Raw genomic sequence first — 26,752 nt, forward strand, 5'->3', positions numbered from 1 at the left:
CTCCTTAATAAAAAATGAAGAAATAATTTGGTGGGAGTTGTTTTCATGTTCTGTCAAAAATTTTATGCTACATTTACAAACTGTGGATCTGGATGAAATCACGCGCTAATTAACATATTTGTGACATAATCCAGGCAAAATGAATATACCGTAAACACTGTACGTTTGTATGTATTTTTATTACAATGTAGATTGTGGCACACTAATGTATAGGTCAAAACAGCCATTTGCTGAAGACCCCAAGTGCATGTTCCAAACTATGTTAACATTAGCACTTGGCTAAGCAATTGACTTAAAGGGACAGTTCAATTCTCTCTTCATTTACCAAACATTTCTTGGCCACCATTGACTACCATAGTAGGACATTTTTCTGTGTTCATCAGAACAAAGAAATGTCTACAGATTTGGAACAACTTGAAGGTTAGTAAATAATGACAGAACTTTTATTATATTATGTGGGGTAAACTGTCCTTTTAAAATAGCTGACACAACTAAAAAGTAACTAAAACTTTCTGCTTCTTAGACTTCTTACAAATAAACACACTACAAAACTTGTGCCAGGACTCTATAAAAGAGGTTGAGATGATCAGAAGATGTTGAACATGTTCTCGATTCATGCTGAGCCTTCACTGTAAAATAGCAGAACCTGTGTCCAGTTATGTAGGCTTTTCAGACGCAGTCTAAAGTATCTTAAACTTTTCCGCAATATCTGCCAGGCAAGTGAAAACTCCCCCAAACTGCGACTAGAAACGCATCCAAACACCAGCCATAATTATAGACCTGTCTGAAGCTGGACATGATGTAACAGGCCCAGGGCCAGCTGTTCTCTGTTCAGTATTGAGCAAACACTAGTCTCAAACAAACTTATCAAAGTCTAGTTGAAGAAATCAGACATTCTATAAAGATCTACAAACAAAGAAAACATCAACAAACACATCACAGCTCACACTTGTGCCCAGTCTTCCCACAATGCATTGAGTAAAGAGGAGAGATGATGTCACTCACCGACTCTGAAATTGGGGGCAGTGAGCGTGTCGGTGGCAAGTCCGTTCTCGCTGATGATGGTGGTGGTGTTGCCCGGCTCGCAGCTGTTCTGACAGCGGCCGTTAATGCAGGTCATCTTGCAGATAGTCGGAGTGAAGACCACTTTGATCCGGCCGGTGTGGTTCCCAACTGCGGGCCAGCAGAGCAGAGACATCAACAGAGTCAGAAACGAAAAACACATATGTCTGGCTGGCATGGTTTTCATGAACGACTTCGACTCTCCCTCACTCTCGTAAGCAGTGTCTGACAGAACAGCTCAGGAGTTCAGCCTTAAAAGAGTAACAGGAGAGAGTGAGTAAGAGAGAGAGAGAGAGTGAGAGAGGGAGGCTGTAGACGGAAAAAAGTGTTTCTGTTGTCTTGTCTAAGTCTTCTCTATGTGTTCCCCTGTGACTGTCTGATTTCTTTTTCGCCCATCGTCTACTTTTCTTCAATATCCCAGTCTGTTAAGGTGAGGAGGAAAAACCAGAAGCAAAGAGAGAGGGGAGAGAGAGAGAGGGGCAAACAACTTTGGGATCAGCCCCAGTTCTTCACATTAGATTCAGATGAAGGCTGCAGAGAAAAAAATCTTGATGCCAGCTTTTCCCATCTCACTTCTGTGCCGCTCTTCTATCTTACTTCCAGCCTCCTTGTCTTTCCTGACATCTCCTCCCTCTTACCAGCATAAACTGACTTCACATCTCTGTCTGAAAAATGCGGGGAAAACAAATTGCCTAAAATAGCCTACCCGGAGCTCTCTAATGATGTCACTTCCGCCCACAAAACTACATGAGAGTAATCTAATCCTGTCTCCTTTCTTGCTTTTTGCTAGGTTGTCTACAATCTTCTGTTAATGTATATGTGTCATTTACATTATAGTCTTATCAAACTCCTGGCATCACCATCTCAGAAAATGGTGGGTTAACACGCAGTGGCGTCTGTAGACCTTTCTCCCTGTGCTTGATTAATGCCTTCTCTCTCACTAATCCTCCATCTATCATGTTGAAGTAACAGATCATCCAGAAATGAACTTTTTGCCATAATTTAAAAGGTACTGGGTATTCTTTTATACATAATGAAAGTAAATGGGGGTGTGTTCTGTAATGCACACTATACAAATAAAAGTCAAGTGTGCTAAATGATGACAGAATTGTTCAATTGTTTTTGGCCAACCTATCACTTTGTTAAATAGTTTAGTGTCATGGCAGGTTCACTTTTAAGTTCCATCAAAGTGCACCCCTCATCCCTGTGATGTTACACAAATCCTCTAAAGACCAAGATCAAACAATGGCCCGGTAGACAAAACAGAGACATCAGTTACCCATTGATGACACAAACATACACACGCACACATACGTCTAGTTTATTATCTTCGTAATGATTTAAATATGGTACACGCTGTTTTCCCCCTATGCCTAAACCCAACCATCACAGAAAAAATATATATAATTCTGAACGTGTTTAAGCGTGTTTAGCTCATGGACCAAAATTAATTTCCCCATAAATTGGTGTGCATTAATGTTTAAGCCCCCATCCAGATCGAGGGAAAAACAGGGTCACACGCACACACACAAATATAATGTACAAACATACAGACGTGCTCAAATTTGTTGGTACCCATACAGCTCATTGAAATAATGCTTCATTCCTGCTGAAGAGTGATGAAATTAAAGGCTATTGTTCTCATGTATACTTGCATGCCTTTGGAAAAGCAAAGAGCCTGTGGAAACAGATTAACTATTGCTTATTCTACAAAGATATTCTTAAATGGCCTGAAAACATTTGTTGGTATGTGTAATGTCATTCAGCCCATTTAAACGAAGGAAAATACTAGACAAGCATGGTAAAGGTAAAGGCTACAAGATCATCTCCAAGCAGCATGATGATCCTATGACAACAGTTGCAAATATTATTAAGAAGTTTGAGGTACATGGAATTGTTGCCAACCTCCCTGGTCGCGACTGCAAAAGGAAAATTGACCCCAGATTGAACAGAAGGATAGTACGAATGGTAGAAAAAGAACCAAGGATTACTGCCAAACAGATAGAAGCTGAACTCCAAGGTGAAGGTATGTCAGTATCTGATCACACAATCCGTCACTTTTTTGGAGCAAAAGTGGGCTCCATGGAAGACGACCCAGGAGGACTTCACTGTTAAAGAAAAGCATAAATAAGCCAGACTGGAATTTGCTAAAATTAATATTGACAAGCCACAATCCTTCTTGGAGAATGTCCTTTGGACAGATGAGTCAGAACTGGGGCTTTTTGGCAAGTCACATCAGTTCTATGTTCACAGATGAAAAAAATTAAGCTTTCAATGAAGTGAACACCATACCTACAGTGAAACATGGAGGAGGCTCGGTTATGTTTTGGGGCTGCTTTTTTGCATCTGGCGCTTGAATCTGTGCAGAGCAAAATTTAAATCTCAAGACTAACAAGGCATTCTGGAGTGAAACGTACTTCCCAGTGTCAGAAAGCTCTGTCTCACAGGATAATGACCCAAAACAAAGAGGTAAAATCACCCAAGAATGGATAAAAACAAAACTTTGGACCATTCTGAAGTGGCCTTCTATGAGTCCTGATCTGAATCCTATCAACATCTTTGGAAAGAGCAGAAACTTGCAGTCTGGAGAAGCTGGAGCAGTTTGTTCAGGAAGAGTGGGCCAAACTACCTGTTAACAGAAGTGCAGAAGTCTCATTGAGATCTACAGAAAACGTTTTCTTGCAGCGATTGCCTCTAAAGGTTTTGCAACAAAATTTTAGGTTAGGAGTCCCATAATTTTTGTCCATGATCTGTTTTATTCTTTGTTTTTCGTGGAGGGGTACCTTCCAATTTGAGAACACCATAGACAGTTCTAGCGGACACGTGCGTCTTGCCTGAAGCTAACTTCTGGTCTGTGCTACAATTTAATTGTATATTAATTGTATTAAATTAAATCAAAACTGCTCAACAGTTATTGATTCTTTGTGGAGGTCTACCGGACTATAAGGATCAGATGAAGAATGCCCTGAAGAAGTGTAACATCAGACCCAGTGATTTAGAGAATGTTTCTGCTGACCATAGAAGCTGGCTACAGCTATGTAGAGATGGGGTGGGTATGCTGGAGAGGACAACCAGGAGACAACAGAAGCGAGCTAGGAGAAATACAGCCATGGCTGCCGCCGCTACCACCACTATTACATATATATGCCCCACCTGCAACAGAATTTGTGGATCCAGGATAGGACTGTTTAGCCATCAAAGATCTGGTGGATGTCATCATTGGATCTCGATGGACATCCGTAACCGTGTGTGCGTGTATAAGGTGAAACACACACCAATCCCAGAAAATGCAGCAACATAGTGAGAAGTAGATGACAGGAGACTAATGGATTTACCAGACGTGCCACACACACACACACAGTGGGCTGCTGACAGGTCGTCTCTGGTGTGGAATAAACCTCACCGGGTGCCAAAACATTGAAAAACTAGTCCAACCACACACAGAAATGTTTACTTGGCTACCTAAAGCAGGACATACTATACACTGTTTTTTTAAGTTACTGTTAAGATAACTTAGCATGGATAAAGACTAACCTTTACCCCACACCTACAAGAGTGCTGTCATTTAATGGGAACTTTGGTAAGGTTAAGCTAACTTTATTTAGTTTGCTGGTGGAAAATCAGGGAAATGGTTCACTTTATAATGGCTATACTGTACTTGCACATCCACACAAACAAGACATTTGTCTGATCAGATGAAGTGCCCCGTATTCATCCATAAATCCATGCAACAGGTCAACGGCGAGTCATCAGATGCTTTTCTCTAAAGACCCCCAGACTGATGTAATGTGATATGTAAAAGTCTGTCTCCCTTTAAAAAGGCTGTATGATTCAGTGATTCATGACATCCAGTCAGAGTGTGGCTTGGCAGCATTTCAAAGCGACAAGAAACAGCATGTCAGATTGTGTAAAAACAGTTACCAAATACCCAATAGGTTCCTTCTTGCACTAGCATTACAACATTTGGCTGCATTTTACAGAGCAGTCAGGACTGTTGTAATGGAACAGGCGCCTCCCTTGCGTCAAGACCACCCCATATATTAGCCCCCCAGAACCTCCTTCCACCAGTAACACCTTTACATTTCAACCCAGCTTCTACATACACAGACACCACATTCCCCTATTATTGTTTATTCTCTTTAAAATAAACACACCTCCAGGTCCTGAAGACACGCTCATTCCTCCACAGTTGTGTAACGCTGCCTGTCTGCATAGCCGGAAGCGGGATAATGGATGTCACGCCACACATTAGTTTTGCAGTCCCTTTTTTCACATGCTGGACAACTGTATCTAATCCTTTCACCTGTCTTTTAGAGCACTTCCTGCTATGAGCGTTTTTCGTAAAGCTCTGTCATTTCATTTTCCCTCTCTCTCTCTCTTTCTCTGGTTCTTGCGGTCCCTCACGGCCGGCTTCTTATCTAAAATTACCCGGAGAAAATGGGGCTAATAACTCACGTTAGACAGTGCGATGCAGAAGGCAATACTTAAGTCTTTATATGAGTTCAACCAGAGGAAGCGCTTGAACAGAAACAATGGGGCTATAACTAAAGGGCTGACCTTAGGCAATACAAAATTACAACAAATGTACATATGTGTTTGTGAAAAGTGTGTGTATAGCTCCTGTGGGGTCTACACTAATATCCTTGTGGTTGCAGAAGCTCTTGTACCACTCATTTGTGTCTATACTGTTTACTGTCATCATGTGCTGTTCCTCTCAACAACAACTTTATTATACTGTTTATATACAGTATGTATATAAATGTCACATCACTGTCAACACTGAGCTATGCTGTCACTCTCCTCTCAAAATATTCCAAGCGAGATGTGTGATCCATCTTTCTGTCAAATGGCAAGGCTGGAACACCCTTGTGTGCAGTAGGCGAGACTTTTTGAAAAATAAAAACTGATACCTGAAATAGAATTTTGAGATGCTGGTGTCATTCGTCCACGAACAGAAAAAGATGCTTTGGGACCTCCTCAATATACATTTACAGTAAGTGGCATCTGAGACAGGTGTCATATAAAGGCAAAGGCAAAAAAAAAACTTCTACAGTTACAGATCTTGATTTTTCATTCAGATGTATTTGCCATGTGGCGTTTGCAGGTGGAATGTTTTAATGTTTTATAATTAAATTTAACTTTTGGCGCTTTTCCACTGCATGGAACTGTCAGGTTTAGTACGACTCTGCACGGTACTGCTCATTTCACTTCGGCTCAGTTTTTTTTTCACAAAAGTTTAGTGGATAACAGAACGCCTGTGAGTTTCTGGACACTGAACTCAAAATGATAACATTTTGTATTCTGCTATTCTTAATGAGAACAAAGTGAAAAAAATCCTAGATCACACAACCTTTACTAAATGTCTGTAACCGTTACATGATAAGATCATACAATGAGATCTCATGAAAAAAAACATGTGAGTCATGAATTCAATTTCTAGGAATATAGGTACTATACTCATTGTATAGTTTGATTGCACTGGATTATTGTCACAGAAAAAGCTAAATGCATATATGCAATATCTAAAAATATACTGCACTTACCATGAAGTGGATTGTGCCCCACTGAAAGCGGGATAGCCCGGTTGAGAGTGGGTCCGACTCCATGCATCTGTGTGTGAGTGTGGTAGTTTTTCTGTTGAATCGTGAATTTCTGGCTTTTGCTCTGGTGCATCGTCATGGAAACTGGATTTTGGCCACTGAAAGACACAAATATATAAAGAGTTTATTTTCACTGTTTCTCTAATAAATATGAACAGTATCAGTAATAATGATTTATATCCTTATTAAAAAATCATATATTTTATTTATTGATGTGTACATGCTCTAATTTGAGTGGTTTTCTGTTGATTAATCACTTGCTCAAGGCGATATGAAAAATAACAGAAACCACAACATAAATAGATTTAGATCATAAATCAAAGCCATTTTTATTGTGTTTTTCACACACAGCTACTGTGTGTCAATAATATCTGAACAAACACATACACAGGCATGCACTGCAACTCATGAACGAATCAATCACGGCACGTCAATAATCGGTCTTGTTTGATTCTGATCTAACTGGATACTAGGCTACTGTCTAAAGTAGTAAAGGTTGCCTAGGGAGCTTATAAGCGACAGTTTTCGAAAAAAAATTATTAAATAAATGCATACATTACAATTCTGACATAAAATTCTGGTAGGCAGTCAAATGTCAAAAATCCAACCTGACTAAAAAACTGTACATGGTTTGTCGGTACTAAATATTATCAGCTATGTCTCGAACATCTTGTTAGTCAGGAGACAAAACACAGTTCACAGCTGTGAAATGCAATCCATCTTTTTTTTGTCTGTAAGGTTGAAGAAAACAGAGATGCGGTTGCTTAGAAACACAGGAAATCCTAAAAGCTGGGAAGACAAAAAGCAGGGTCAGAATCTCAGAATAACACTGCTGGCTTTAGACCTTTTTTCTTAATACAGAGGTGTAAGACATAGTTATGTCATAGTCTTTCCCTCCTGTTCTCCTATTGATTCTTCATTAGACGGCCATTTTAGCAGTCACACACTACAGAATGACTTCAGCCAAAATTGATTTAATAGCAATTTGACACAAAGCTAACTGAGACTGAAATTTGTCAAAATCTGAGGAATCTGTGGCAAAGTGTGAACTTTGCTTTAGACTCAATGATATGCTGTACATTCACAACAATTTAAACACTGTTTAAAGTCCATGTAAGGTGATGGAAATACGCAAAATGAGAATATTGACAGGGAAAGCACAAACATAAACTGATTTCTTAGTATTTTCTTTTCTTTCACACTTTTCCAGTTTGCCTCTCCGCCTTCAATTTCTCTTTTGGGCCAAAGCATTCCCATTTCTATATGTTTGTACTGTTCTTAATGGCAGGCAAATGTGTTTTAATAAAAAGGGGAAATATTCTCACCCTGCAGTAATCTCTCTCCCTCTCTCTTCTCATCTAATGGCAGCAATTCTATTTCTGTGCCTTGCATGTGTACAATCAGACAACAAACACTTAAAGACCAGTGAACTCTGGGCTTAAGTAATAGGCACGCACATACACAGGCTCACACACGTAAACAAAAGGGATTTGCAACTACTTTGTATTCTGGCGTTCTAGGGAAGGTGAATGTCAACACAAACTTAACAACACAAGACACACACATAAGTCAAGCCCTGAGCAAGGCATAATTGAATTTGTCTGGGAAAAGCATTTAATAGCTCCCAGCAGTTCGATGTGGGCTCTCTAGAGTCTAGCAAACTTAGAAAAAGCTTCACAAAACAGTCTGGTCCCAAGCATATTAAATGTCTATGTGTATATATATTTTTCATAATAATACAATTATTAAAAATTAAAAACACTTTTGCCCACCTAACAGGGGTCTGGAATGAGCTTACAGACAGGTCTGCAGCACTGGACCTGGTGCGAGTCATGAATCTAGACTCTGATTCACTGCAAGGTTGCATTTTAGACTGAAATGAAACCACCCCAGCACCTGCACAGCAATGAAACACACACATAACCCAACCACATGCAGCACCAACCACATAGACCTTCTCTAAATACATACACACATATACACTTGAGCCAAACCACACAGACACCCACACATACCCTTTCTAAATACCTACACACCAACCACAGGCACGCACAAAGTCTGTAAATATATTAAAACACACAAACTGTTGAATAAGTTGCCCAGCAGCTTATTACTGAAAGTGACCAAATCACTGGGTTGTCTCAAAAATACATAACAACTGAAACGTTTCAAATATATATCAAAAACGATATTTCCTTTTTTGTTTCACAGAAAAAAGTCATATACATTATTAATCTTGAGTCAACTATCCCTTTTAGACCCAGGGAACCAAATTCTACAGGTAATTTCTCTCTAGCATAATCCCATCAAACTCCCACACTCAGATAAATCAAGACAGATAAAATATCAAATCCATAAGACGCAATCCACACCACATTCTGTTAAGGAGGGCGAAAACATAAAGGATTCTGATGTAAAGTCCAACCGCCCCAAACCGCAGCTGAGTCAGACGATTCCTGACCAGAACCCATTCTGAAGAGCTGACTGATCCTTTTTACAGCCTCATGACACAACGGTGTGACATACACGCAGAACATTTGACATACGTGTGTGAAATACAGCGTTCACTTTGTTTTGAATGTTCGGCAGACGATGACAAATCTGTGAATAAATGCGGCGTAATATAAATCATCACAGAGTGTGTTTATGCCCAGATGCGATCTGCGTTCCAGACAGTTTTTTTGTTCTGTAGCTAACAGTATGTTCAATTGACAATTGCGCTCTGTTCAAGCCATACATGTTTTCCTGCGGCCGATCACTGGGCATTGAATAGATTTTTGCCACCAAAGGGGTCAAACTACAGTACTTGTATGATGTACATATGGAGGTAAACTTAAAAAAACTCGTCAGTTCTCCTGTCACTTCTCCTGTCAAGTCACTAGAAATTGGATTGAATTAAAGCTTTTAAAACTAACGTTTATATACACTTTAAATTCCCCATTGAATATACATGTTGTCCTATGACCCAGATATGTTAACCCCTTACCCGCTGTCTGCACCTGGGTCCTCTCTCCGTTTCTCACCACTCGAGAATCATGACAGAATGAACCAGCCATAATCGGACCCAGCAGACAGAGGGATCGTTGTGGCAGCAGTTGAGGCTGCCGGATTCCCCTCCAGGGTTAGAGGTTGCCTGCAACCGATCCCCAGCCGGGCATTCCAGGTCGGTGCAGCCGGGCATTCCAGGTCGGTGCAGCCGGGCATTCCCGTCTGGCGGAGCCGGGCATTCCCGCCCGGCAGAGCCGGGCATTTCCGCCCGGCGGAGCCGGGCATTTCCGCCCGGTGCATGCGGCCATTCCAGCCCGGTGCATGCCTGTTCCGTGTCTGCCGGCTACCCTGTTTCGTGTCTGCCTGCTGTCCTGTTCGTGTCAGCCCTTGTTTGGACTTCCCTTTGGACTCTTGTGTGCCCCTTCCCTTGGACTCTTGTGCTTGCCCGTTTTGATTTATTGTATTGTCATGTTGTATTATGTTGCCATTGTCACAGTCTGTCTTGTCTTGTTTGTGCCTTGAGGAGCATCAGGTTGCTGCTCCTTTAGGAGAGGCTTATGTCATGATTCTGCTGCATCATGTCATGTTTCTCTTGGTTTAGTGGCAGGATCATGACAGAACCTCATGTTAAATGTGGAGAGAGACAATTATTGTTCTTATGGCCTTCCATACTCTCTCCGGTCTCGTCATTGTTCCCATCCTCTTGTTACCTCGTTATTGATTAATGCCTACACCTGTTTCCCCTCTTGATTTGCTCCCTTATTTAATGCCCTTGTGTCTTCTGTCTTGTGCTGGTTCATTGTGGTTTGTGTGGTGAGTTCCTGTTGTGTCAGTTTAGTTATTTGTAGTTTATTCAAGTCTTGTTTATGTGTAGTTAGTTTTAGTCCAGTTCTGTCTTGTCATTATGTTCCCATGTTTTGTTATGTTACCCCCACGTGGGTCTTTGTTTTATGATTTATTAAATATATGTTAACCCCTTACCCGCTGTCTGCACCTGGGTCCTCTCTCCGTTTCTCACCACTCGAGAATCATGACAATATCTCTTTTAATGTGAGATGTGGTCTGCATGCAGACAGTTACAGGCCGTTCCTCAAGGATTGTGGCCAGTTTCTGAACTGTGTGGTTTGCAAATAAAAACCACAATGGCCCACATTTGCTTGTAGGTTATGTAGAAACATTCACATGTTTACAGTAAATGTGCCGATTCTAATGAAGAAATCACCTGTCTGAGAACAGAATTGAACCAGTGCTTTTTAGACTCAGTAATGTTTATTTGCCCTGAGATTATTCTTTGTGCAGGGAGCAGAAATACAATGAGCTGTTTATATTGAGTTTTTACGATTCCGGGCTGAGATTCAGTACAAATCCTGGTAATTATGGGTTTTGGAGTGTGGTGGATATGACACACATCTCTATTCACTTCCTCCGATGTATCTTTTGCAGCAATGCAATATAATAACTAGTATTGTGCAAATTAAATATTTTTCTCTGGTTTGCCTAAATGATATTAACTTAGTGGCTACTTATAAATGACAAAAAGAACACATGGAACAGTGAAGAAAGTTGGTAAAAGAACAACACTGGCCCCCATTCACATCGATTGTATGGGCACAAAACCAATTTAAGTGAATGTGGGCAGTTTACAACATTCTTCAAAATATCTTCTTTTGTGTTCTGCAGACGGAAGAAAGTAATTCAGGTTTGAAACGACAAGAGGATGAATAAATGATAACAGAATATTTTTTCTTTTTTTAATTCACTTTAAGATTAAAGATTAAAATGTTGCTTTTCTCAATGACAATGCGTCTTAACTTAATTCTTAATGTCTTTCTAAATGTGAATGGCTTCAGTAGTGCTGTTTTAACAGAGGTGAAACTAAGCCACTTTTATCAGCTGGCGACTATAACTAGATAAACTTGTCGACATGACTAAAGTCGACTCAACGGCTGTAAGCATCCATATTTATAGCCAATTCATTTTGGAAATAAAGGAAATAAAATGTATACAACATATATTCTTTTTTATATTATATATCAATTAAATTAGGTATAAATTAAGCATTCAGTTTTTTTGTTCAATTTAACTAATAATGGTGTTTAAGAATCATCCAGGAACAGTAGTGCTGATAAAGTCTACACAAAATCCAGAGGAGATGTGTGTGAGAGAGAGATGTCAGGGAGGGCAAGACAGAGAGAAAGAGATAAACACAAGTTCCAATTCCAGTCTCAACAAAATAGCTGGCACGACCTCGTACGCTGGCAGACGTGCCGAAATTAAATAGAAAAACCCTGAAAGATTTTTTTCTTTCTCCTTCTCCATTCATTTGATTGAGTCTAAGCAGCTATAGCGGTCATGGAAATGGTGTTTATTTTCACATAAACAACACAGAAATTTTCTTTACATGTCCATGTATTATACGTCGTTTCCCTTTTTCTCTCTGCTCATCCTTCTTTGATATCAACAGTCCGAGCATTCGTCGGTTTTCTATCTCCTTCCGACCACTTTGCCTATTCTTCTTTTTCCTCTCTTATCCTCCTGTTACTCCCAGAATCTGGCAGGCTCCGCTGTGATTCCTCCCTCACGTTCAGCGGCTAGACGTTACACATCTTTTTCTTCTAATGAACCCAGTCACCCATATCAAGATGATTTCACTCTCTTCTGTACCAAGCATCTCTGCTCTTTATAAGACAAAGTGGGGTTCAAATGTCCAATTTGAAGATATAAGATTCCAAATTAAACGCCTAGGTCACGTAGCATGAATACATTTGTGACTATCTTTTGCATTTATCTTGGCCATTCTCAAAACATGAATATCATAAAAGTTTAGCAGAAATCCGTGCCAACTTGCAGTAAGTACAAAATGAGAAGTATTAATAGATGGTAGAAATGAGATGAATGAATTAGAAGGCTTTTAAATCTCAATGTAAATTCATTTGTGCTTCTAAAATTACAGTTAATAATAAAAGTGAAGAACAACACTTATACTGTACATTTAGTAAAAAGCATGAACACTAACTTTGTTAAATGTCAATATATTTGAAAACACAATAAACATAAAATAATCTTCCAGACTAATGAAATTACTCAAGCCAGCAGCTTTTAAAATAAAACATTTAGGAGCCAAATTACTTTTTTCAGATGCCCTGTTCATCTTTACTCTCCATGCTCACATAAAAGGGATAGTTCACACAAATTGAAAAATTCCTCCATCATTAACTCCCTCTTGTGTCATTCCAGACCTGTATGACTTTCTTTAGAAAGAAAGGACTTCCATTGTACGAACACCAAACCACTGCCACCATAATGCTAATTTCTTACAGTGTTCTGACTGTCAGGCCAAAACAATTGGACTGAGAAGCAGATCTTCTGGCCATCTTTTAACCTCATCAAAATCCCTCTGTAGCGCACACAATAATTTAAAGTCATAAGGCTCTTGATGGGATAACAGCTTTCCAGGACCCCTCCTGTCCTTTCCATTCTCCGTCAGCTGGACAACCCACACTAATCTACAGATGAGGGTGGCACCTCATAACACGGGTGTAACCTCGATACGTCTGACACTTCAAAGTCCTGCCAGCGATGAGAGAAGCAGCAACAATGAACTCCAGAAGTCAGTGATTGACAGGAGTTACATAGCCAGGTGTGTGTTAATGGCACTGATCTGTTACGGGTGGGTTTCTGGAGCTGAAGGCTAGTGGTTACGTCATGCCATGATGAAGCCAGTATGTGTTTTACATGAGGTTGACATGTACATTCTTAAAAATAAAGGTGCTTAAAAAAATCTTCACAGCGATGCCATAGAAGAAACATTTTTGGTTCCAAAAAGAAAGAACCATTCAGTCAAAGGTTCTTTGGGGAACCAGCTCTTTCTTACCTTTTTATAATCCGAGAAACCTTTTTTCGCCACAAATAACCTTTTGTAAAACAGAAAGGTTCTTCAGATGTTAAAGGTTCTTTGTGGAATTCTTCTGCATCCTCGAATAACCTTTTGAAGCACTTTTTTTTAAGAGTGTACAGGGAGAATCGGTAAGCTGTGAGTTTAACTAGAGAAAAGCGTAGTTTTGTTTTGACAATTTAGCACAATCATTGTTTTAAAAATGTATGCAACATAGAATAAGTATTTGAAAGTATTTCAGCCTAAAAAACCACTGCTGTAAATGATCATTGCTGTCAACTCAGACTTTTCATCCAAAACTAATTTTTATAAAGACCAACGTCTCAATGCTCAGCTTAAACAAAGGTCAAGTATGAATTTCGAAACTGCCAACAAGGGATATTTTAAAATTCTAAATCAACACAGAAAAATCCTCAGAGCACAAATAAACCACAGCTCCAGCGTAACCTCCAACATTTAATACCCTAAATCACTTTAGTCAAATAATAGGATCGCAGTAAAATACAGTGTACCACACAGTTTAGCCAAACTTAACCAGCACTCTGCATTGCTCCAGACTCAGAAAACATTAACAGAAAATGGTGTGTAATATCTCTCCTAAAGTGCCCAGGAGCCAGTCTCGTCTTTCTAAGAACAGTCGGGTTGGACCTGTGCCTGGATCAGGTCACACAACCCAAATTCACTTCAACTATAAATCTAAAGCTCCTTGTCACTATAACACCAATATAAGAGTGTGTTTTTGGTCAGGGGACTCTGCAAATTTAATTCTGTATCATGTTCATTTTTTAAGTCTATAAAATCAAATCTGCTATAGCAGAAAACAGTAAAAACTGAAGCTTCATCACGCCTGTTAAGTCACACATGATACCTTACTGATTCTTTTTAACTTTATCAGGTTTTACTAAAATTATAAATGTACTGATTCTGATCAAGTATTTTGTACTGATCCGTGTACCATGTATCCGAAGAGTGAATAATACAGCTACGGGTGGTTTGTTTATTCCTAAATGCTTGGTTCATAATATGCAAAAGCGTTTCTACTTCTGCGCATGTGGGTTTTCAATTTTTGAGATGTTCATTTTACTGAACTGTTTCAATGACACACAACGGAACAATATCTTCACTACACTAAAACCACACTTTGCCGGTCAAAGTCAACAAATCAATCATCTGAGCTTCAATAAACCCTTTACTCAGACATTCTGTTTTGGAAAGAAACTGAAAGAATTTGAATTTATATTGTGTATAAATGTGATCATAGATAACTGCTTCCATCTCTTACAATAGCTACCAGCAAGCTGTAAAAAAGTGGTTTAAGCAAACCAAGATGGTTACGCTAAATTATTATAACCAAATTTTAAGATTTGTTGTGAAAGTTTTATACTTGCATTATACCAAAATAGCATGTCTGGATCACAAGGATCAGCAAGGATCACAGCAATGACATGACATCATGAATCACTGTCATTTATCTGTTTTCTTACCCCATTGGCAATAGATTTTTTCGTTTTTTATTATACTTTTCTTGTATACTTTTTCTGATATGACATAATTCTTTGAAAACTATTTCTAATTTCACATCTGCACTTTTTCATTTCTATTTTCCCCAAAATCTAACTGGTTCAATATATGTTAAGATTATTATTATTATTATTTTTTTGTGGTAAACATGCATTTGGAGTTTACTGACAATGCGCCATGTTATTTAGTATAATCAAATACTATTAAAGGAACGGTTCACCCAAAAATGAAAATTCTGTATTAATTCCCTCAAGTTATTCCAAATCTGTATAAATGTCTTTGTTCTGATGAACTCAGAGAAAGATATTTGGAAGAATGCTTGTAACCAAACAGTTCTTGGCCACCATTGACTACCACAGTAGGAAAACTGCTTAATAAATGTTTGTTTTGAAAACAAAAAAAAATATTTTGAAGAAAGCAAACAGTTCTGGGGCATTTTTTAACTACCATTGTCATTTCTCCTACCATGTTAGTCAATGATGGCCAACAACTTTTTTGTTACAAGCATTCTTCCAAATATTTTTATAAAGATTTGAAACAACTCAATGTGAGTAAATGATGACAGAATTTTTATTTTTGGGTGAACTGTTCCTTTAATATTACTTTCAAATGTTAAGTAAGATGTTTGTCTGCAGTGGAGATGAATAGAGGGTTTCTGGAGGGAAACCTACTGTACCTCCTCCCTGGACACAATAAACCCTCTAGAAACCCACAGAAGCCCTTAAGAACAGGTCTGGTAACAATTACCAACCAACCTCTGACACAAAATGCATGTCTGCCCCAGCACATAAAATGCTTTCACTAATATTTCAAGTAGAAATCATCAATATCCTGCCCCGCCACAGTATTCCGGCTTTTCCTGGAACCATCACGGGGGTGATTCTGTGGCTTATGCTCGCCACCCCTTACTACACACTGACTGCCCCAAATTTGATGAAAAGTGAGATTTTGACTCAGCATCTACAGTCAATCCAAGGCACTCTGATAGCACGAAAGCCACACTGCATGTCCAATACGATTGTGAATTTTCCACCCAGCAAAAGCTGTGGCAGTCAAAACAATCCTAAAGCCAGCCCCTGAAGCGCACTGAAAGAAACACACGGCTCTGAAGAGGGGTTTTAGTCAGTCAGTGAAAAGATTCTCAAAAAGGGCAAATAAAGCTCATATCAAGAGCTCTGTCTGATTTGGTGGGGAAAATGTCAGTAAGCCAGAGTTAGAAACAGTAAGGTTTTTCTCTAAACAGACCCAGACTGAGAGCGCAATGGGGGGCATGAAATGGGCAGAGATCTTCAACATCTGTGGGGCTGATGTCTGGCATTAATATTGAAAATAAAACAACGACCATGAAGGTGAAAGAAAATAAGGAATCTAGGTCCAAAATATACTTATGCACTTACTAGCAAACATACTGTGCAAAATGAAATCATTTAGCAACCACATTGGTATGTGCATGTTCAAAGACATTTGAAGTACAAAACTAGAAGTTCTTTGCCCTGTGCATTACTGATGATGACATACAGCCTCAACAAAGTCAGACAACCATAGGAACGTATGAACCCTAACACAGTATTACAACAGCAGGATGTTAGAAATGACTGAATGCAACAGTCAAACTCACTGTGGTTGGTAAGAGATGGGTCCATTAGGTGACTTTATGGGCAAGGTCATATGTCCCACGCTGGTGCCAGGCAATGGTAATGGCACTTGACCTTGGCCCTGTGGGAAGATCTGCTGAGGAATGGGCCGCTGGGGAATGACATTATGACCGTTGCCGTATCCATTTGTATGGCCGCCGTTTGGAAGTCCACCTTTTGTGTGTCCGTTCAGTGGTCCGGTTGGATGAGAGGCTGGGGAGAGAGTGGTCTGATCGCAGGACTTTCCTTTAGATCCCGGCTTACACACACACATGTGGGGTCGCAAGCACATTCCTCCATTTTTACACGGGGGCGAGCAATTAGCTGTAAATAAAGGGAAGGTCATATAGTGTCATTAAAAATGTTATTAAAATATACAAGTTCACATAATACCAGAGCTCAACTTGCATTTAAAGGTCAAATTTGTATTTTTTGGAGGATCTATTGACAGAAATGCAATATAATATACACACTGTATCTTATGTATAAAGACCTTATGTAATTGACCGTTCTGTTTTTATTACCTAAGAATTAGCTATTTCTATCTACATACAGCACAGTTCCCTCCCGCCATGTTGTGTCTAAAGTAGCCTACGGACAAACTTCTCTACAGAGCGCGTTTCATAAATACATTATCTGCTTTAGCAAGGAAGCAAAAACATGATGACATCTTAGTACTGAAAGATAGGGGTGGTGTTAGCCGTTTGGTACAATTCCAAACCTCACCGCTAGATGCTGCTACCGTGCATTCACTGGACCTTTAACTTGCATTATTGCATTAAGTCAATTTGTTCAGTTTTTGGCCATTGTTCAGCACAGAATAACAACATATTTAAAGTTGGAGGGTAGAAATGTTATCTGGATGAATAATGGAAGACAAACAGAGCAAGAGAGACCAACATACAGAGAGAGCGAGAGAGAAAATGAATGGATATCAGGGTGTTGACTTGTGGTCTGTAATTACATAATTGAGGAGAAGGAACAAGGCTGTCATTTTTCAACTACAAAGAGCGGCCTAAAATCCACCACGGCCAAAATACACGAGCTCTCTCACATCCACAAAGACACTTACAATCCCACCAGCTTACTGCTGTTCATCAGCACATTAACAGTTGTTCACATGCAGCGATCGAGTGCTGTGAGGATTCCTAAACAGGAAATGAATCCGAGCCAAACTTTAGGACAGGCCTCCTTTAAACTCATCTCACTGACAATCTTTATGACATCAGAGTGAACGGCAGCTGCTCTGCTAACACAAACTGCACGAAGACAAACTGCAACACACTGTCATCTCACAATGCTCTTCATCTCCCGCAGACCTGGTGGTCCAGACTTCAGAGGACGAGTGGGTGTTTAGATAGAGAAGATAAACAATAAAGCTCTCTTAAAAATCACACAAACATCTAGCTGAGCAAAACTGTGGAAAAATTCTTTAACACACATTCTTTGGCATGAGAGCGAGAGTGATGACATCACATATGACATCATTAAAAACCACTCCCCCTGGTTTGTGGAGATTTCGTTTCAGTTGACGTGACTCACAGTGGGGGATTTCTGTTTTCTTTTCCACCCGCACTAGGTTTTCCTCTTTTTCCCCTGATCCTCATTACATTTCAGGGAATCTGGAGGCCCTCCGAAACAAGAGTACAAGGCCATGTTTCTTTTTCATATCATGCAAACCCTTCACTTTATTATTTGATCAAAAGCATCTATTTACTAACTGAATATATTTCAACTGATATATCAGACCTTACACAGAGCTATCATATGGTTTCAGAATATGTGGGAAATAGTGTATGGACTACATATGTCTTCTTGACAGCCCCTGGCCACTATTTGTTTTCATTCTATGAAAAAGAACAGTGTGAAGTAAATGATGACAGAATTGTGGGCTGAACTATTCCCTTAAATGACACCTAACACTTAGCAGTGACAGACGGCAGCTGTTGTACACAGCATTGCCCGGCAGAAATTTTGATCTTTCTTCCCTTTTTGTAAGAACCGACATAATGTCAACTCTCATTTAGAAATATCTGCTTTCAAGGAGGCTTGGCCAACACAGATTTCCGTCAGCTATGGAAATGCCCTGCCAGCGATGCATTATACAACAACTAAACCAAATGACTTTTCCAGTGATCCATTTTTTTCAAACAACAGACGCAGCATCAACAGATAGGAAATTGAATTTAGGATCAAGACATAGATTTGAGTTTGATGTTGAGAAAGCTAAAAAAGTCAACTATTTCCTGCACACACTAGGCCTTAATACTGTAGAGTTGTGAATGCGATGCGTAATATGCCTTCTTGAGATGTTGCTGAGTGTTTTGCAAATTGCTAATTTACTGACCAATCTCTAAAATTTTAGGTTGTCACTATAAATGTTTGTTGAACCCAATAATGTAGGCCATAGTGCGATGTGAAGGTTAAATGTGCCGTTTAATGTCTCGTCAAAGCCTCGAAAGACATGGCGAGGGTAGGAAAGACAGATAAATAAAGAAACAATAAAAAGGAAATGAAGAGGGTGATCCTGCTGACTCAGATGTTCAGGCTGTGGGGAGCAATGCTGGGTAATTCCAACGTGTCCAGCTTCTTATTAGTTTTATCCCACGAGTCAATATTGAAATGTGTGTTAAATGTGTTTTGCGTCATACGCTCGGCGTGTTCAGCAGCATTGGAGCTTACGCAAAGCTTAGTGTGCCAGACTAAAGGTCGATAAGCCCATTTCAGTCCGCTAGTATTTCACAGCGGACACAGAGCCAATTCAAGTCGACCATTTCCCCTCTCAGGTTTATACATGTAACACATCAAAAAGCTCATTCGGAGGAATCTGTGCGCTGCAGATTTGTCCCATAGCTCTAACTTCTTATAGCCAGTCAACACTAATGGCACAACTTGGATTTGCTTAGAAAGAATGATGTGACTTAGCATGCTAGCTGGATTCTCCTCAGATAACTAAAGCATAAATCTCCTCTTCAAGACAATATTCCATAGAGGAATAATAAACCTTTTTATTAACTTTAATTCCACCAATTAAAGTTAAACTCTCATTGTTTGAAGCCTGTATTAGAATTTCACATCCACAGCTGCTATGTTCTTACTTAACCTCTGTTAAGTTCAGACCTATCATATCTTCAACCTGGTCACCTGTTTTTGCAAATCTAGGACACATTTACAGTACAGACCGCCAGGAAAAACATATCTGTCTCTTCGATGCGTCGTGGAGCACAGGTGAAATATTTTCGTGTTGTTTTTATCTGGCGAGGGATGTGGATTGAAGCAAGAAACAGACCGAGCAATCTTTCATTAATGGAGATCAGCAGTAATGTGCACACACACCTGAGCTCAGGAAAAACATCAAATACTTTAGATGAGGCAACATCATAAATATAGCCTTGGACACATCAGCATACATTGGATATATTCTTTTTTCCTGTTGTGCTGTGTTTGCTATTGATACAGATAATTTGTATATGGAGTTATGTTATTTCACAGCTATACCACGACCAAACTTGCTGGTTGGTTGTATGTGGTAATGGGGGAAGGACATTGACAAAGATCTAAATATGACTTTAACATTTCAATTCCTATGTAGAAGAAAATCTATACATTTTATGTATAGGCCTTGTTTATCCTAAAGCGCTTTAGTGCACTAGCATATACATTGCAGTGTAAACATGGAGGTTTTTTATTGCAGAGAGGTTGAAAGCTAATATTCATGAACAGAAGGTCACAAAATACGGACTTTCAGAAAGTCTGACCATATCCAGAATGTTCTCCTTATTTTTGCATTCACAATTCTCCAGGTCTTTGTCAGCAAAACAATCTTCCATTGTCCTAACAAATTAAATTACCGACTCCCCCAAACCAAAGAAAAACAAAAATGCTCTGAATGTTTCCTGATGATCTCAATCCAATAACAGGAAAGTCTGAGAGACATTTGAATGCACATCACATGGTGAATGCAAGCACGTAAAACACACTAAATCCTGAGGGAACAGAGATTAACAAAGCAGCAGTCATTCTCCAGACTGAACCGAGCTCACTTTGTGACCTCCATTCATATGAGCACTTGTGAATTCCATTTAAATGTTTGCTGGTTTTTAACAGACACACTCAGTTCTGTTTTTCAGAAGCCTAGAAAATGGTGAGGCACTAAAAATCAACAACACATTTGAAAAAGCCAAAACACTGATATCAGGAGGCTTTCAGAGGTGCTGCTGCTATACTGATCTTCAGGTCTTGTCATATTTATTTATAGAAAAAGACTACCCCTCCGCCTATCCCAATATGAAGTATTTTAAATGAGAAAGGAGGATCAATATCCCAGCATCGCTCTGCACCATGCAATATTAAGACAAAGAATTTATCTGAATGACTGACAGTCAAGATAAAACTAGGTAAAACACTTTTGTTATAAAGCTTAGAGAAACCAGCCAGAAAAACAAAAGCCATTTTATCTATTCCAGAAATTTATTTTTGTTAGAACTTTCAGAATGAGGTGAACATTAAAACCTGATAAAGTCAAAGCCCATTAAACATTAAGCGGATAAATTTATGATCCACTCTATATTCTGAGACAGTATAAAGATGGGTGAGAATCTAAAGCACAAATGGAGAGGAAGAAATACAGAGATAGGTAGAGGTACTGAACACAACCTGGAGGTTTCTCATCCTTGCCCCAAACTAAACTATATTACCAATAAAACGATTAGCCCAACCAGGAGATTCTAATATTTGATTAATATAATAGTTTATATGACCTATGAAACTAATGCTTGAAATGGGATAAATCCTGGCTGCCATGACCCTATCCAACATACAACATATGTTGTTACAAGATGCTTCTTTAGGCCTATAGGTTGATGCTAACAATGTAGAAGAAATACTGGATTTTGTAAGTTTAGGAGAACAACGTTTCACAAATGCACATCGAGGTTGGCATTGCAAAAAATAAAAACAGTTTAAAGGGATAGTTCTGAAACAAATTCTGTCACGAATTCCTCCTCACGAGTTGTTCCAGATCTGTATAAAAATGTGGTTGAACACAAAGAAAGATATTTGAAAGAATGTTAGCAACTGAGATTTCTGGGGAACCGTTGAAGAAAGTAGTAGAAAGAATGATTGCATCTTTTTTTTGTTCTGTCAAACATTGAGAACATGTTTTTGAGAAAACAAACAGAAACCGAATTTAGGAATACAAACATTTCTGGGGCACCTTAGACAACCATTTAATGGTAGTCAATGGTACCCCAGAAATCTCAGTTGCTAACATTCTTCCAAATATCCTTCTTTGTGTTAACAGAACAGGAACAACTTGAGGGTGAATCATTTATGACAGAATTTTATTTTTGGAGTGAAATATCGCTTTAATGACTCTGTAATACATGTTATCCAATAACAAATTACAAGCAATATAACCCAGCCTGCCATTAAACAGCTGCAATAGATCCCTGGTGTTATCTGATATGTTAAAGAAGCTTTCCTTATCCACATTCAATGTTTGCTTCAAGGTCTTCCATTAAAAATGTTCTGGGCTTTCAGGTCTCTCGCTGCGCGCCTGACATCAAATGCACCAGTTAGAGATGCCTCTTGTGAAAATAAAAGAGATGGCTGTGGGAGAAATGCAGTGCTCCGGGCCAGAAGCCCTGCCGAGTGATTCCTCTGCCCGTGTAAACAGGGCTCTCTCTCTGTAAACAGGGATTTCTCTCTTTTTATACCTAACTTGCTACACCAGTAAAAATGTAAATATGATGTTCGGTGTAGAGCTCCAAGACAACACACTTTGTCAAAATGTACCAGACATTCAAGACACAATCTTGGAGGCACCGTAGACCCTACTCCCCAAAAAAGTACATTCATCATTCACATAAAACCAGGGGAAAGAAGAATTGATGTCACATGAGTTGGGGATGTGGATGCAATATTGCTTGTTTAAGATGTGCGTAAAAGGTGGGAATTTATGCTGGACGTGGAACTCAGACATTGGGGGAGGTGCAGTTTCCCTGGTGGCCTTCATGTGCAAACACACAAACAGTGGCCAGTTTTTATATAACCTACTGGCAGAAAGGCACAGGCTCTTGAGAAATGAATCCAGCTTTCATGCAGGATGCGGATATGGGTTATCATACTCTTTCAAGCCCTCCTTTCTCCTGGATCTCTCTGCCGGGGTCCCACTCTTAAACTCAAGTTCAACACTTGCATTCTGTTGTGTTTTCTGTCTCCTGTGTCTGAAATTTAATTTTATTAAGATATTTAAAGAACCACTGTCTATTATTTTTATTAGTTTATTCTCAAAAACCCAAAAATAACTGTCAACAAGAACAAACTAAAATGTATAAACTTTTTGGCATTAACGATCACTGCATTGTAGGTAAAAAAAAAAGAGTACACGAATGTAGGGAATGAAGTAGTTCACTGAGGTTTCGGACACCACTACAAAGTGGTTGAGACCCAACATAGTGCCCTATATAGGAGATAGGGAGCGGTTTCCGACACAGAATAAATTAACATTGCAACTTTCGTTCAGTTCCTGTGACGTTTTTTCTATCTTCTGCTATATCATATACATCCATCCCAGACCCTGTTTTGACACCACTCACAGGTGGGCCATACAGCTGTCTGTCTCGCTGTTTATGAAGGAAACCATAAAACATGTCTGCTTATGTTGCGTTTAACACAGTAAATGTATCCGGGTAAGAAACCTCCTAACTCCTAAGTAGGCCTAACCTATTTGCTTTAAGGAACATTCCCCCCCCAAAACAAATCTCTTCATTTACTCAACCTCAGGTTGTTCCAAATCTGTATAAATGTTTCTGTTCTGTAGAACACAAAAGAAGATATTTTGAAGAATGTAGGAAAGCAAACAGTTCTGGGGCACTTTTGACTAAAATTTAAATTCTTCGTAGTATTGTAGTCAATGGTGGCCAAGAACTGTTTAATTACAAGCATTCTTCCAAATATCTTTCTCTCTGTTCATCAGAACAAAGGTATTCATACCTATCTGGAACAACTCGAGGGCGAACAAATGATGACACAAGAATTTTTATTTTGGGATGAACTGTCCCTTAAATAGATAAGTGTAATGGGTCTACATACTGTATATTTACCTCACATATTCATCCTGAGTGTGTTATAGCAGGGGGACTATGGAGCAGGTCACCCAAAAATTAAAATTCTGTCATTATTTGCTCACCCGAATGTTCATAAAATGACTACTGTGAGAAAGAAGTAATAGAGGTTTGTTCCTTTAAGGTTCTGTGTTTACCTGATAGGATGTTGCACCCCTTAGTAAGCGTTTAAAAAATATGTACATTAAAAGTTTATGTTGGTATGCCTTAAAACGTGTCATTCTAAAGTAGGGAAAGCATTCTGAACATGACTTTCAGAGTGCAAAAAAAGGTACATGTAGTGTTAGAAGAACCCAGTTAAGCATGCAGCACAAACACCAGAGAGAATCATAGCACATGCACATTTCAAAACAAAGTCATAACTCACGTTTGGTACAGCGCTGAGATCCGGGTGTCTTGCTCCAACCAACACAGCACTGCCCCCCACAGACGTTCACTCTGCAACGACATCAAGAGTCACTCTCGCACACAAATCCAATGGACCTACTAACCTTACTGTAACCCCCCGCTCAATCTCCTCGCCCACCCACCCAGTGGTTTCTGATGTAAGTCCGCTCTCACAGGAGGGCCCGGAGCCAATGTCGGTTGACGCTCCAAAATAATCAGACGTCTTATTCCCACTGTGCTATTTCATACTGTACTTCACCACAAAGTGAGAGGAACTGTTCCAACGCACAGATTATATGAAGAAATACTGTGCGGGATACATTCAATACTGAATGGCCCACGCTTAAACTGTTTAAGGGGCATCGGGTTCACTGATGCAGGACCCAGTAGCTTACATTTGACATACCCGGGTGCGATTACTGAAACAACAGATGTCCCTGTTGTTGGTGAATTATGAAAGGCTTTCACTTTGTGATGACTGTTGACTGTTTGCCTTATCAGATTGATTACTGCTGCTATACACGACACTCAAAGCAAGCCATGAAAACTTGAATTGGCCCCTTATAATGAATGCTGAGAATTGTCATTGGTCACACTTTACAGTGTTATCGTTACAGTTCAGTTATAAAGTGTAACATAAGGACTAACGCAATAACACTTTTCTAAGAATTTCAAATAAACCTGTTTTGTGGTGCTGGTTCTAAATACACATCGCATTTATAGTATTAGCAAGGAATTGTGTTGATGTAAAGTGTTTAACACCCGCTATGAAAATGAACCATGTTTTCATTATAGTTAAACTATTGGAACATATCATGGTGGAACTTATAGTGAGAGTATACATTTGTGGTTACTATGGTTTTTACTACAAATGCCATAGTTAAACTGGTTACTTTGGGCTGTAAGTCTTACCCTGAAACTTTCATGTGATGGCTGGTTGTGTGCCGGACGGGCTGCGCGTCCTGACGGATGGGAATGCTCGGGTTCGGCTGGTGACCCGTTCTCCTGGTCCGGACCTGACCGCCGAAGTTGGCTTTGAGCTGTACATTGTACGAGTGCGGTTGTCCAGACGCTCCGGAGAACGATGAAATGGAGCTCACGTGAACTCGATCCGTCCCGCTCGGCCCCGGTTGAAACACGTAGAGTCTCCTAACACCGCTCTGATCCGCCGAAAGCAAAGCCGGAGAGACCAATAACGCCACAATTATGTCCCATATGAGTACAGCCATATCCATTAGAAGTACAAGTGTTGGAGAAGTTTGAACACCGCGTAGAATCTGCGCTTTAAATACACACTGTACATATAAATTAAAACACTATAAAATAGAAAAATAAACTGCAGCTTCACTCTGTCGCGTGTTAAAACGTTGTAAGACTTTACGCGCTGTCATCTATTCGCCATAAGATTACACTTGGAGACAAACATAGCTTACGAGAGAAAAGATGGTATAAAAGAAAGTCCCAGACGGAAAACGGGAGAAAACGGAGTCAACGCGGCTTTTGTTCTCCTCGGCGAGGCAGGAGCGCTCGCGTGCGCAAGAGTGAAGTTTGAAAACTCCGAATAAAGTTTGAGCGCGCGCGAGCGTGTGTGCAAGGGCTGGAGTTTGGGCTCGAGCTTCATACAGTCAGTCTCTTGTAGACATGACGTCAGGGATGAAGTTCTTATTGGATCACACATGTGGGGCTGAACCCCAAAACCAAGGGGCAAAAAGAAATGTGCAAAGTATGTATTTGGGGCGCAGGTCGTTTACAAAAACGTCAGACGTCTGGTAGTTATTTGTCTCAATGGAGTAAGATCACAGTCATAAGGCATCACACATTTGTTTGTAAATATCAAGGTCGTGTCACAAACTACAGTGTAACGTGGTTTATCCAAGTTATATTGTGCACAAATATACACTTAACAGTTTTGAAAATGAAGGTAGTCATAGAAGAAGCACTTCGTTCTTACCTTTTTATAGAGGTATAAAGAATCTTTTTTTTACTTTAAAGGACCCATTGTGCAATGATAACAAAGCACCCGTATGTTTAAGTGTAAAGTTTGATTGGACGCATGGCCTTTGACATCTTGAAAAGAAAAGCTTTAACAAACGCCTCACAGATTGATTCTATAAAGAAGATATTTTATTAAGCAGCACCCAAAAACAAAAGTGCTCCTTATTTGCTATTTAGTTATATGATCCAAATGACTTTGCATGCCTGACTCCTTACCAGCTCTAAATCTGACTTTGACAGTCTTGTGTCCATGAATGGGGACACGTCAAAAACCGGATCCTATTAATACATTCAGCATTCACACACGCTTCTGTTTCGACACAAATAGATTAACATGCCCCAATCCATTCTTTCACATGCTCATAATTTTCTAAATTTAGCAGAAAGTCACTGTCCTCCCACGGGATGCTTGTTATCAGAACGTCTTACTGTAAAGTGACCCTGAAACTTCCCCGGAAACCACTTTAGGATGTGTGTGGGTGAGAGAGCCAGACAGGTAGACAGACAGACATAATACCGTTCCTTGTACGCTTTGGATTGCAT

General features: G+C 39.6%; 1 protein-coding gene across 3 annotated transcripts in view; it reads right to left on the reverse strand.

The window, feature by feature from the left end:
* The window catches only part of ltbp1 (latent transforming growth factor beta binding protein 1), a 59,638-nt gene extending 33,861 nt beyond the window's left edge, over positions 1-25,777 (reverse strand). For all 3 annotated transcript variants that reach the window (XM_079459131.1, XM_079459130.1, XM_079459129.1), the window contains exons 1-5: positions 25,127-25,777; positions 24,195-24,265; positions 16,685-17,024; positions 6,606-6,760; positions 1,006-1,173 (exon numbers count right to left, since the gene is read on the reverse strand). In XM_079459131.1, coding sequence (XP_079315257.1) covers positions 1,006-1,173; positions 6,606-6,760; positions 16,685-17,024; positions 24,195-24,265; positions 25,127-25,449 — 1,057 coding nt within the window. In that variant the 5' untranslated portion in view covers positions 25,450-25,777. The remainder of the gene's footprint in view (positions 1-1,005; positions 1,174-6,605; positions 6,761-16,684; positions 17,025-24,194; positions 24,266-25,126) is intronic.
* Positions 25,778-26,752: the final 975 nt, after the last annotated feature.

The sequence above is a fragment of the Barbatula barbatula genome, assembly GCF_947034865.1.
Source record: "Barbatula barbatula genome assembly, chromosome: 6".
In the NCBI taxonomy this organism is placed as follows: Eukaryota; Metazoa; Chordata; class Actinopteri; order Cypriniformes; family Nemacheilidae; genus Barbatula; species Barbatula barbatula.